The 13,223-nt window shown below is 49.5% G+C and overlaps 1 protein-coding gene and 1 long non-coding RNA gene across 2 annotated transcripts in view; one reads left to right on the top strand and one right to left on the bottom strand.

Annotated features, from left to right (window-relative positions):
• Positions 1-545: 545 nt before the first annotated feature.
• LOC111091625 lies at positions 546-8,495 on the bottom strand. Its single transcript, XR_005355345.1, has 2 exons — positions 8,362-8,495; positions 546-926 (listed from the first exon to the last, which is right to left on the bottom strand). It is a non-coding gene; the product is annotated as an uncharacterized LOC111091625 (long non-coding RNA).
• A 489-nt stretch (positions 8,496-8,984) lies between these two features.
• Positions 8,985-13,223, top strand: part of TAF3 (TATA-box binding protein associated factor 3) — a 180,414-nt gene continuing 176,175 nt past the window's right edge. The window contains exon 1 of the mRNA XM_038530162.1: positions 8,985-9,349. Within this exon, the coding sequence (XP_038386090.1) occupies positions 9,184-9,349 (166 nt within the window). The 5' untranslated portion in view covers positions 8,985-9,183. The remainder of the gene's footprint in view (positions 9,350-13,223) is intronic.

Below are 13,223 nucleotides of genomic sequence, written 5' to 3'. Positions count from 1 at the left end.
AAATTTGTTGGTAAGCAAGATATTTTAAGAGGCTCTGCTCATTTTACGGTTCCAGAACACCTTTGGGGGCGGAGGGGTGGGCAACAGGCCACAAGCTAGCCCAGGCTTTCACTCTCCTACACTCTCACAGAACATCCATCAGAATGAAATAAAAATGCTACTGGAGTCATTTAATCTTTCTCATCTATGGAATATAGAATTCCAGGCATATACTTAATTTAAATTTTTTTTTTCTTACTTTAAATTTTAAGTATCTTTTCCAAGCACAGAGGAAGCTTTCGGTATAATGCATTCCATATTCACATTTAGATAACCATTAAGATTGGATGCCTGACCTGATTTTGCACGTTGGCCACATCAAACTGTCATCGTTGTCCTATTTATTTAAATTAGGGAACTTAGTTTTTAATTACAAAAGTAATACTTACATAAATTACAAAAAGACTACGAAACTATAAAAAAATACATAAAGATATATTCCCATTCTCACTTAACAGTTTGTATATTGCTTTCGACTTTTAAAAACCACTGAATAAATACATGTATTTAGAAAGATTTCTTCAAATACTTTATTTTACCGACAACTGTTTTCACAAAAATGAACTGAACGGTGAGTCATATAAAAGTTGATAAGCAACCACAACCCTGTCAAGAACAGTACTGCCACTGAAAGAAGGCTGCCAGAAAATAAACAACCCAGGGTCCTGTTCGAGCCTCCCTGAGACTTTACAAAAGTCACTTGATGGGTCAATGAATGAGGCTGAGGCACTGGACAGACACCTAGGTGTGTTCAAACTACCAAATCCCCGCCAGGAATGTAAGCAAGGGATGGGGCTAGGTGGCGTTTTTATCTTGCTTCTAAATACGCTGGCACATCTCCAGTTTTGAGGACAGCAGAGCACTTCCGTGAGGGTGGACTACCTGTCCTAGACAGCACAACAGGAAGAAAAGCAGGAATTTAGGCACATAACCAACAGCAGTAAAAGTCTGTCGAGCAGAACATGACAGACTGTCACAGGTTCAGAAGTGAGGACAGCAGTTGTGGGCGCCCCATGGTACCAGCCCCCGTTTATCTATGGAATAGGGACGTCCTAGTCTGTCAGCGGTCCTGTGTCACACTTCTCCCTCCCAAATATTTTAGCGGTATACATCTTCCAGGTAAGTAGGTAGACCTTTTAAGACCCTGTGTATCTTAAATTATCTATTCTGTAACATTTTGGTGGAGCAAAGTGGAATGGAGTCCCCACTCACCCCTCACCCCAGCTTGATCTTGGGCAAGTGACTTAATCTTTCAGTCTTACCATCTGTGAAATGGAGATGAAAATAGTCCCTACTTCATCAGGTTGTTGATTGATTTTCATTGATGAAAATCAAGTGAGCTAATGCTTGCAGAAATAACTCAGAGGGTAAGTGCTGAAGAGAAAGAAAGCAAAGCCCACCCCCCCACACACACAAGTGCGTTTGGAGCCTTCAAGCCCGAGCTGTCAACCTGATGGGCAGGGTTCTCTCATCCCAGTCCCCAGCACTTCCACGTTGCACCAGGACCGCATGATAAGGACCAGAGCTCCTAGAGGGAGTCAGCTCTGCTTTCAAGATGAAAGTTCAGTCCACAGGTCCTGGGTCCTACCAGCAGGTCAGTAGACGGTGTGACACTGCTCTGAGGGACAGCAGCCACCCCAGTTCTCGTTCCTGGGGCTGCAGCCCTCACAGGAAGCTCCTGTCTCCTCACCACCACAGCAGCTCACCTTGAATCCATGTTCTTTCAAAGTTAACACCTTTGTTGAGAGGAAACTCACATGCAGTAAAATTCACCATTTTAAAGTGCATAATTCAGGTTTTTAGTAATGACAGTTGCACTCTAATTCTACATGCTATTGCAAGATGAACTGTTCTAGAAGACATGCATTTATCGAGCACTAACCACCTGCTAGATACTATGCTGTATATTGGGCATTTATCAGTAAATGAGGTGACCACCGTAGCTGCCCTTCCAAAGTATACAGCCAAGAAGAGAGAGACAGAGGAGTTCAATTTGGGGCATCCATCAAACACTAAGTCTGAGTTGGATATGGGATAGCCAGATAGACATTAGTTGTTGATTAGATGCAGTTAGTTATACTAGTCTGAAACTCAGGAAGAATTTAGGATAAAAAGTATTTGATGCAGTTGAAACCAGGGTTCTCATGTGGGGAGGAGGGAACTATAAATATGAAACAAGAAGAGGTAAGGAATATGTAGTTAGGGATTTGAATCAGAGGCATCAGTAAGTACTTCAGACTTTTGGAATATTCATGTTTTCTAGTTTTCCCCATCAAGAAGCCCCTGAAGCAATGACAGCCCAGTAATAATAAAGGTCAGCTAGAGCTCCTATCCTATCTTGGTTTCTAAATACTGCTCCTCAGTGGGAAGAACCAGGGCCAGAGATGGCCAATCCCTGAAAAATCCTGTGCCACCAGGTATGGAAACAACCAATGAATGATAGAGGCATGCTAAAAGCACGCAGCAACTGCCTGAAAAGGCTCCTGCTGGCTAAATACGGGACAACTTAAGCAGCAAAAGAATAAAAAAGGCAAGATACTCTAGCTCACTGAACAAAAAAGAATCTCTGACCACATACTAATGCCATACTAGAAAAAAAAAATGAGGGATCTTTATAGAGTGTCTAAGAAAGGTAGAAAAAAATGCTGGCATTAGAAAAATTACCACTTCGTAGCCACCAGAGTAATAGCTGACTTAGTAAAAGATCAGACACGGATGCTCATAAAACCACAGCAGTGAAAGGTGGAGAAGCAGGTTATTCAAATAGTCTCAAAGTATCACCTTATAGATTACTTATTAATCTCAAAGTTAAAAAAAAAAAAAAAAAGGAAAAGGAAACCGTACAATGGAGAGACTGGTAGATACCACCTTTACAAGTGACCAAATTTTGTCGTCAGTGATGGCACAAAACGATCCTTGCTGTTAACCTGTGTAGGAATATTATTGCCAAGAAATGTTTAGCTGGAACCTAATTAGGTGGGAAAACAATCAAACATTGCAAGACACAATATAAAATAATAAAAAAACAAACCTCTTGGACTTTGCAAAAATGTCATAAAAGACACACACACACACACACACACACACACACACACAAGTGAAAGCCAGGCAGCCCAGGTGGCTCAGCGGTTTAGCACCGCCTTCGGCCCGGGGCGTGATCCTGGGGTCCCGGGATCGAGTCCCACGTCAGGCTCCCTGCATGGAGCCTGCTCCTCCCTTTGCCTGTGTCTCTGCCTCTCTCTCTTTCTCTCTCTCTCTCTGATGAATAAATAAAATCTTAAAAAAAAAAAAAAGTAAAAGCTGCACTGGGGGGATCTTATTGAAAAAGACTATAGAGATGACAATGAAATGCAATGAGTGATTCTTAATTAGATTCTAGACTGAAAAATTAAAAAGCTATAAAAGCCATTTGGAGTCTATGGGAAGATCTGAGTATGCTATGGATACGGGGTAATACTACTGTGTCACCCTTGAGTGTTGTGTGCCACAATGGTATTATGGCGTCGAGGAAGGTGTGATGCTCCTCCCAATCCCCCTAGCAGGACCGAGGGGTGTGTGCCCCCAGCTTCTGAAACTGTGTCAGTACACAGCCCCCAGCACTTAACCCTCCTTGGAACTGCCCAGCTGGAGCTCGCCCTGCCCAAGGTTGCAGCCCCCTCCCTCCTGGGCAGCCCATACCCAGTGCCTGCTCCATGTCAGAGTACAAAGCCATACTAGAAAGTCCTAGCCTGAACTCAGACGAGTCCCATCCCTACCTTCCTTCTTTCCCCGGGTTGTGATCCCAAGAGCACCCCTGTAGACTGACCTCCACCTCAGAGGCTGCTTCTTAAAGAGGCTCACTTGGGGCAGTGTGTACTGGAAGAAGAGGAGGAGGTAGTAGACACTAAGACAGGATCTTAGGAGCTGGATCAGCCACCTGGCTGGCCATGAGGACCTCGGCACTGGTGGCAGCAGGATGAGCCCCTGGCACAAGGTAGGCCCTTCTAGAGTATGCAGGTTGTACAACTTTTACCAGGGGAAGCAAGCTGGTATGATGCATCAGAGTTCAGATAATCAAGCAAAGTGGAGACAAAAGGACTGTCAGATAATACAGGCCAGAAGGGCTGTGCTTCACTGCGTATCAGTCAGAAGCCACGTGAAGGAGCTCCTGATAAGAGATGTTGAGGGGTGGGGGAGGAAGGCTCACCTGGTGAGTTTTAGAGACGGCTCCCAGAACAAGGGTGGGTGAAACAGATGGGCGGCCAATGTGTAGGCACCATCAAGATAATTCATGGCTAGATAATTAGGTGGCCGAGGACAGTCTCCCCGATGAGCAGCCATGATTCCTTGCCCAACATCTGGATCTGAGCCAATTTTCAGACTGAAACTCTTAAGTCTTTAGGAGGGAGAACTCAACAGCAAACAGAGAGGATAATGATTTTCCCACTCCTTCTGCAAAGGAACCAACAGCCATTTACTCAAGTAATTCCCACTGGAGAAAGGGAATACTGAAGCATTCTGAGGACTGCTGAACACAGAGGCAGAGGAGAGACGGAAACCAGGAGATGCAGAGTCACTGTGGGGCTCTGCTGGAGTGGGGGCAGATGAGGCCCAGCAATAAATGAACCACTGGGTCCCTGGGAGGATGGACCCAGTCAACAGTCAATTCTCTAGATCCTCAATGTGTAATTACATTAGACAGGGAAGTTGGCACCACCTCCATGCTGATTCCTTGGCCTGTGGGGTCAGAACTGTGGTAGCAGGAAGGCTGAAACAAGCTTGGGACTGGCCCTGCAGCTTGAGGGGGAAAGGAGAAGGGAGAAATTCGTGGCATCCTTAAGGGCTCAAAGAATGCAGGGCCAATGGCCCCTGTTCTATCTCTGTGTATCATTTGACAGTTTGGTCCCTATGAATGTAACTCTTAGTGACCCACCCAGGAAACTGTTCTTGTTCTTGCAACGCTGGCTCCTGCAGGTTGATAGTCTTAATTTGCAAAAGGGGGACTGTTTTCACCATGGGGCACAGCAGGAGTCCCACTGAAATGTTAGCTACCGCTGCCAGCTGGGCACATCAGCCAGGGGTCAGCATGCAGAGAGAAGTCACTGTGCAGGCAGGAGTAACCGACCACAATCCCTAGAAGCCCACACCGCAGTTACACGGTGGGCAGCACTGTGGGGACAAGTTTCTGGGTCCTGCCACAGGGAAAGCCACTTAGACCAGCAGTGGTGTTAGCCAAAGGCGAAGAACGTAGCACAAACAGTTAAGTACCATGGGGGCTCTGCAGCAGCAGCAGGGGCTGGGACTTTGTTTCTGTCAATGTCTTTCCTAGGAAAAGAGGCCTCCTGGAATCCTGAAGGAGCTGTTCCTCACACTTACACCAAGAAGTGGATCTCCTAATACAAGGGGTACACTAGTTGCTATGGCCCGAATGTTTGTGTCACCCCAAACTCATACATGGATATCCTTACACACACGACGGTGTCAGAATGTGGGGCCTTTAGGAGGGGATGAGGTCATGAGGGTGAAGGCCTCATGAATGGAATTCATGCAATTATAAAAGAGATCTACAGTGCTCCCGTCCCTTCCACCTTGTAAGGATATACCACAAGTCTGCAAGCCAGAAGAGAACTGTGCCGGCACCCCGATCTCAGACTTCCAGCTCCCAGAACTGTGAAAAACAAGTTTCTGTTGTTCGTTAAGTTACCCACTCTGTAGTACTGTGTTACGGTAACCTGAACATACTAGGGCAGGACTGAATCTTGTAGTAGACTGCTCAGATCCTCAGGAATAAGGGACTTTAGCTTTCCCTCAATCGCTTCAGCTGCAGAGAGCACCTCTGTCCCAAACCACACACCCTTTCTGGGAAAGCCCTCAAGCACTAACTTATCAACATGGGAATATAAAGATCCAGCCCTCTTGTCCCAACTCAGAACAGATCTGAAGCAGCCACCCAGCTTCAGAGTTCCTGTGGGATTGGCTGAGGTCTCCTTGAAAGTGCCTTGCAATCCCCTCCCCTTGCACACGTGGTGATCCCAGGAGCACTCCTTAAAAAACCTCCTGCAGGCTGAGCTCCATCCCAGAAACGACTTCCTGGGGGAACTGAACCTCTGAATGTCCTTCTTTGAGGAGATACAAGCTGAAGTATTTGTGAGTTATGTGTGATGAAGTTTGCAACTTATTTTCAAACTGTTCTGAAAAGAAGTGTATGTGTATACGTACATAGTAAATGTAACAAAGCATTAACAATTGACAGATCTAGATGAGGTATAGATGCCTGTGCTCACACTTTTCTACTTCAACTTTGCTGTAGGTTTGAAATTTTCTGGAATAAAAGATTAAGCAGTTGAACACACACACAGAGGCAAACCAAGAGGGGTCTAATATAGATATTAGAAGGAGCCTCCAGAAGTACTAAGGTACAGCAAGAGAACACGGTATTGTGAGATCCAAGGTAGGAGAGATTTTCAAAATCTCTCAAAAAAAAAAGATATTTCAAAATATAAAAAAATAGGTGTTCAACACTATCAAATGGCTACAAAATGGTCAGGTAAGGCTAGGACTTCAAAGTGTCCTATATAGTTAGCATCCCAAAGGTCCCTGATAATCTTGAGAACCCAAGTGTCAGCATAGAAAATATTACAGGCACCCTGCCACTGAGCACCATCTCTGCAGAATGGTCATTTGGCTAAAGCACCACTGTGCTTTAACACAGCTTTCTCCTGTGTTTTTAAGGCTTTTAAAAATGGAGTGTCTATTATGTTCACAGTTCTGGAATACCTCCTGTGGGGAAGACGTAGATCTACTCAGAAACACCATTTGCTGGGAAAGGCACATAAACTCATACAAAACGCACTGTGCCAAGTATAAGAACAGAGAAACGGACAGAGAAATGCAGAGGAGAGAGATGACGGGAAGGAAGGAAGGAAGGAAGGGAGGGAGGGAGGGAGGGAGGGAGGGAGGAGGAAGGAAGGGAGGCAAGCAGGAAGAAGGAAGGCAGAAAGGAAGGAAGGAAGGCAGACAGGCAGGAAGGAAGAATGCAGGCTGGCAAGAAGAAAGAAAGGAAGAAAGGAAGCAAGAAGGAAGGAAGGCAGGGAGGCAAGCAGGAAGGAAGGAAGCAAGCAAGCTGGCAGGCAAGAAGGAAGGAAGGAAGGAAGCAAGAAGGAAGGAAGGAAGCAAGAAGGAAGAAAGGAAGGCAGGAAGAAAGGAAGGAAGGCAGGTAGGCAGGAAGGAAGGAGGCAGGGTGGCAAGAAGGAAGGAAGGAAGGAAGGAAGGAAGGAAGGAAGGAAGGAAGGAAGGAAGGAAGGAAAGAAGGAAGGAAGGAAGGAGGCAAGCAGGAAGCAAGCAAGCAAGCAAGCTGGCAGGCAAGAAGGAAGGAAGAAAGGAAGCAAGAAGGAAGGAAGGAAGCTGGAAGGAGGGAGGAAGGAAGAAAGGAAGGAAGGAAGGAAGGAAGGAGGAAGGAAGAAGCTGGCAAGCAGGAAGGAAAGAAGGAAGGCAGGAAGGAAGGCAGGAAGAAAGGAGACAGGCAAGAAGGAAGGAAGGAAGCAAGCAAGCTGGGAGGCAAGAAGGAAGGAAGAAAGGAAGCAAGAAGGAAGGAAGGAAGCTGGAAGGAAGGAAGGAAGGAAGGAAGGGAGGAAGGAGGCAAGCAGGAAGCAAGCAAGCTGGCAGGCAAGAAGGAAGGAAGAAAGGAAGCAAGAAGGAAGGAAGGAAGCTGGCAGGCAGGCAGGAAGGAAGGAAGGAAGGAAAAAGGAAGGAAGGAAGGAAGCTGGCAAGCAGGAAGGAAAGAAGGAAGGAAGGAAGGAAGCAAGAAGGAAGGAAGGAAGCAAGCAAGCAAGCTGGGAGGCAAGAAGGAAGGAAGCAAGCAAGCTGGGAGGCAAGAAGGAAGGAAGGAAAGAAGGAAGGAAGGAGGGAAGGAAGGAAGGAAGGAAGGAAGCAAGCAGGGAGGCAAGCAGGAAGGAAGCAAGCAAGCAAGCTGGGAGGCAAGAAGGAAGGAAGAAAGGAAGCAAGAAGGAAGGAAGGAAGCTGGAAGGAAGGAAGGAAGGAAGGAAGGAAGGAAGGAAGGAAGGAAGGAAGGAAGGAAGGGAGGGAGGGAGGGAGGGAGGGGCAGGGAGGCAAGCAGGAAGGAAGGAAGGAAGGAAGCAGGGAGGCAAGGAGGAAGGAAGGAAGGAAGCAAGCAAGCAGGCAGATGGGCAGGAAGGCAGGTGGGCAGGTGGGCAGACGGGCAGTTGGGCAGGAAGCAGGCAGGCAGGCTCCTGACTCGGCGGGGGCACAAGGGACGTGCCTAAGCGACCCCCAGCTCAGCCCTCGCCGCAGGCCACCCACGGGCTGACTCCACCCAACACTTACGACCCGAGATACTTGCGACGACGCCCGGTCCTCGGCAGCCTGGGGGGATCCGAGGACAGCAGCTCCGCGTGCCCGCAGCTGCGCCGTCCGCTTCCGGTACTGGCTTTGCCCTGCGGGGCCGACTGGGGCGCACCGAACCCAGAGCTGGAGCAGAGGGGCGCCCTGAGGCCGGGGTCCGGGGGGCCTTCCCGGGGTCCCGCAGGCTCCGCCCCGCGCGGCCCCGACCCAGAACGGCCTGGGCGTGACGTAACCCCTGCAACCCGGGGCGGCGGCGGCGGCGGCGGCGGCGGCGGCGCGGGCGAGGCCGGCTCGGCGCGTCCCCGCGCGTCCCCGCGCGTCCCCGCGGCCCGAATCCCGCCCCCGCACTCACGGCCTGTCGCGCTCCCGCTGCAGCGGGCGGACTCGGGCCCCGGCCCCTGAGCGCCCGCCCGAGGGACCCCCGGGCACCTGCCTCCGCGCGCGCGCATCCTCCACCTGCGCCCCGCACCGCGCCGTCTCCGGCGCCCTCCCAGGCCCGACAGCCGCCGCCGAGAGCATCGCTCTGCCCCGGCAGGGCGGAGCTTGCGCACGGGCGCGCTCCGCCCTCGGCTAGTGCTGCCTGGCCCCGGCGGCCGTCCAGCGGGGGGCGGAGCGAGCCCAAAATGGCGGCTCTCAGGCTGGCGCGCTCCGTGCTGCTGGCGCTTTGAGGCGGTCGCCGGGGCTCGGGGGGCACGATTTCCCCGCCGCGGGGGCCCTAGAGGATGAATCGAGGGCTGTGCTAAGGTTAGGCGGTGCGGCTGGAGACAGTGGCAGCGAGGGCTGCGGTGGAGTCCACGGAGCGGGATGTGCGAGAGTTACTCCAGGTCGTTGTTGAGGGTCTCGGTGGCGCAGATCTGCCAGGCGCTGGGCTGGGACTCGGTGCAGCTGAGCGCCTGCCACCTCCTCACGGACGTGCTGCAGCGCTACCTGCAGCAGTTGGGACGGGGCTGCCACCGGTACTCTGAGCTGTGTGAGTACCGGGCCGGGAGCGGGAGGGCTGCCCCCGGACAGCGGCGAGTGACACCTCCGGTCCTCGCGCCTCTGCTCGGCGGCTCCAGGCTGCGGGTCCCCCCCGCCCCCGCCCCCGCCCCTCCCCCTTCCCTCCCCCTCCTCCTCCCCCTTCTCCTCCTCTTCTTCCTCCTCCTCCTCCTCCTCGACCCCGAGATCGGGCATTTTCTCGGACGCCCCCCGTTTTCCGCCGCCCCTGGCAGCTCCGGGGAGCCCCCCCGTCTCCGCGTCGCCCGCTCACTTGCCGCCGCCGCCGGGACCCCCCGGCCCCGCTCGCAGCTGCACGGCCCGCCCGCCTCGCCCGCCTCGCCTCCCGGTGGGAAACCTGCCTCGCTGCCCGCCCGCGCGTGCACGGCCACCGCCAGCTCCGACTTGGGTCCTCCCGCTCCCGTGCCTGCAAACTACTACAACTAGTTGTCACAGGCGCTCCGTCTACCGGCCGCTTCTTGCAGGGCCCCCCTGGCCACCCCTCAGCTCCCAGACCCCGCAGAACCCGCTGACAGCTCTGCCGCGCTGCGGACGCGGCCTCTTCTCTCCTGTGACCGGTCCGCGCCGTGCGGAGCGTGCAAGAGCATCGCGGCTCGCTCGCTCCCCGGAGGCCGACTCTGTCCAGCTCGCTTACACGGGCTTCCGCATACCCGTGGGGTTTTGCCTCTTTTTGGGTTTCTACCTCCGCGGTTATCAAAGCAGGTGGCTTGCGCTGCAAGTATTTATGGGCTTTTTTTTTTTTTTTTAAGATTTTTTATTTATTCATGAGAGACACACAGAGAGAGAGGCAGGGACACAGGCAGAGGGAGAAGCAGGCTCCATGCAGGGAGCCTGGTGCACGACTGGATCCCAGGACCCCGGGGTCATGCCCTGGGCTTGAAGGCAGATGCTCAACTGCTGAGCCACCACCCCCCCCCCCTCTCCCGGGGGTCCCCGTGTTGATGGTTTTTAAGTGAGCGTCCGGTAGTATCGACAGCTGATGGCATTCCATAATTCAGAGTATATTTGATAGGAACCACACATCACCCCAGGGATGTGAAGTAAGTGGGTGTGTGTATAGGGGGAACTACCATTCATTGAAATTTGAGGTCCATACTCCTAAGTTGCCTAAGCTGGAGAACTGGGTGAACAAATTATTGCCTCTCTTTCTCTTTCTTTCTTTTTCTTTCTTTCTTTCTTTCTTTCTTTCTTTCAGAAAGAGTAACTCTTTCTCTTCACTCTTTACTCTTTAGAGTAACTCTTCTCTAAAATCTAAGATTTTATTTATTTATTCATGAGAGACACAGAGTGAGAGAGGCAGAGACACAGGCAGAGGGAGAAGCAGGCCCCATGCAGGGAGCCCGACGTGAGACTCCATCCCAGGACCTCAGGATGACGAGCTGAGCCAAAGGCAGATGCTCAACCACTGAGCCACCCAGGTGCCCCTATTATTGCTTCTTTAAACTCATTCCTAGACCTGAAAATTGAGACCCACAGATGCCGTTTACTTCTTAGGCCCCCAATTCTGTACCAGCTTCTACAGTGCTGCCAAAATAATCTGTCGGTAAGGCACATCTGATCACGTTATTCTTTTCTTTTCTTTTAAGGACTTTATTTATTCATGAGAGACACACAGAGAGAGAGAGACAGAGACAGAGACACAGGCAGAGGGAGAAGCAGGCTCCATGCAGGGAGCCTGACATGGGACTCCATCCCGGGACTCCAGGATCATGCCCTGGGCTTGAAGGCAGCGATAAACCGCTGAGCCACTGGGGCTGCCCTGATCGTGTCATTCTTAAAAATATGTTAATTTGTACTCCATGGCTTACAGGCTGAAAATATGAACTCTTCCACAACACACATGGTTTTCTTTGTGAGCTTTCCCTTCCCTCCTGCTGTTCTTATTGCTACCATGCTGAGCTACCTGCCTTCTCCAAAACCTTTTAAACTATCTGTTCCTATATGGGTGCCATTTCGTAGAGTATCTTTCTTCACCCCCTGATCCACCAGTAGTCCTACTTCTATGTTGAGATTCACTTAAAGCACTTGATTTGGGCAACTCCTGTCATCTGCTCTCATAATTCTGTCCATATTCCTGTACGTTAACACCTTGTTTTGTAATCATTCTTGTCTATCATTCATCCTTTCTTTTCCCCAGGCAACAAATTTATTATATTTGTATTCTGTAACCTAGTATGGTGCCATAATATACTGGGCACCCAGGAGGTGGTTGCTGAATAAATGAATGAACTGATAACCTACTACTGTAATAGCTGTTTAGTCACCTGAGTTTTTGAGTTCCAAGATGTGAATTTTGGGATTGCTTGATTTCACTGATAACTTCTAACCTAAACGTGGTACGACAAAGTAACTCTCATTCATTGTTACCTTGAATACACCGCCAGCACCCTGCTGTCTTGGTTTTTGCTTCTTTTCTTTCCCTCCCCCTCTTTGTGGTCCTTGGGTATACTGTTACGTTATGCATAGTCTAGATTGTATTTTTGCTACCAAGTTCCCTAAATAAGGACAGATGTTCTGTATTTTTAGGTAATGAAAATATCCCCTGAATTCATAGTTACCTTTTCTGCCTTAGACACAGAACCAGAATAATGTGCTGGCACTGCAAGTAACCCTGTTATTTCAAAGTCATCAAGTAATCATTGTTATGTGTTAACGTTAAATCCCTTTTCAAATTACCCAATTTCTGTAGTCAGTCTTCTTGCTTTTAGTGAGAATGTGATTATCGAGTTCATTATTCTCCATCATGGTTTTGTGACTTTAATAAAAATGCTGATTCCTGGTATATTTATTAGCTTATTAGACTTTTTTAGGTTCTTTTTTCTATACTATCCTAGTTTTAAACTCAAATTTTGACCTCGGGTTACCACTGTGCAGTCTTGTAATCTCCTCCTTTAAATCTCCTTTGTCGTTCTGACAACATTCACTGAGCAGCACTGAGAACTGAACACTGGGACTTCTGGGGGACTCTGTTGGTTGAACTCCCAACTCTTGATTTTGGCTCAGGTCATGATCTCAGAGTCATGAGATCAAGCCCAGTGTTGGGTGCCACACTCAGCGCAAACTCTGCTTGAGATTCTCCCTCTGCCCTGTCCTTTTGCTCGTGCTCTCATAAATAAATAAATAAATAAACAAATCTATCTTAAAAAAAAAGAACCGAGCACTGTGTTGGAGACACTAACATCCTAAGACACAGTCCCTGTCCACAACTTGTGCAAACTGTCAACAAAAGAAGCTGGTGGTGTATGCCCCTTTTAAGGAAATTGCTCTCAAGGTAAAGCAAGTATCAGAAGTTGCTATTAATTCGACAGATAATGCATTTTTAAATTTCCCTAAGGTAATGATTTGTGAAAGCCTTTAGGGCAGATGTTTCTCTGTGTGTTGTATTACGTATTAAATACATGAGTGTGCACTGAAAGTAGGCGCTCAATATTTCAGAATGACTCTCAAAGACTGGTACCTGTAGCTTAATAATTGCATAATACAGGCAGTAAATGCAAAAGGAGGAAGGTAAAGGAGAGATGGGTGTGGTGTATGTGCCGGGGCAGAATGACTTCACAGCAAAGACCAGATTTGCCTTGAGCTGTGAAGCGTGCCTGCATAGAGGTGGAGTGGACGCCAGGCTAAGGAAAACTATCACCTAAGATATCCAAGTAGGATTGAGTGTGCCAGAAGTACCAGTGAGGTGGCCAGCTTGACAACTTGTGGCCAGTACATTAGGAAGGTGTTAATAGGAAAATGTAATGTGGAGTGAAGTCAGGTTTGGGAAGGCCTTATAGGAAAGACAGCATGGTCAGAAACACTGCATGCTTCTAAGGAGGGAGACAGTGGGGTGAAAGTGATATCTTAAA

The sequence above is a fragment of the Canis lupus genome, chromosome 2, assembly GCF_011100685.1.
Source record: "Canis lupus familiaris isolate Mischka breed German Shepherd chromosome 2, alternate assembly UU_Cfam_GSD_1.0, whole genome shotgun sequence".
Classification (NCBI taxonomy): Eukaryota; Metazoa; Chordata; class Mammalia; order Carnivora; family Canidae; genus Canis; species Canis lupus.
The sequence above is the reverse complement of the archived record's forward strand: the minus strand, read 5'-3'. Positions and strand labels throughout refer to the sequence as shown.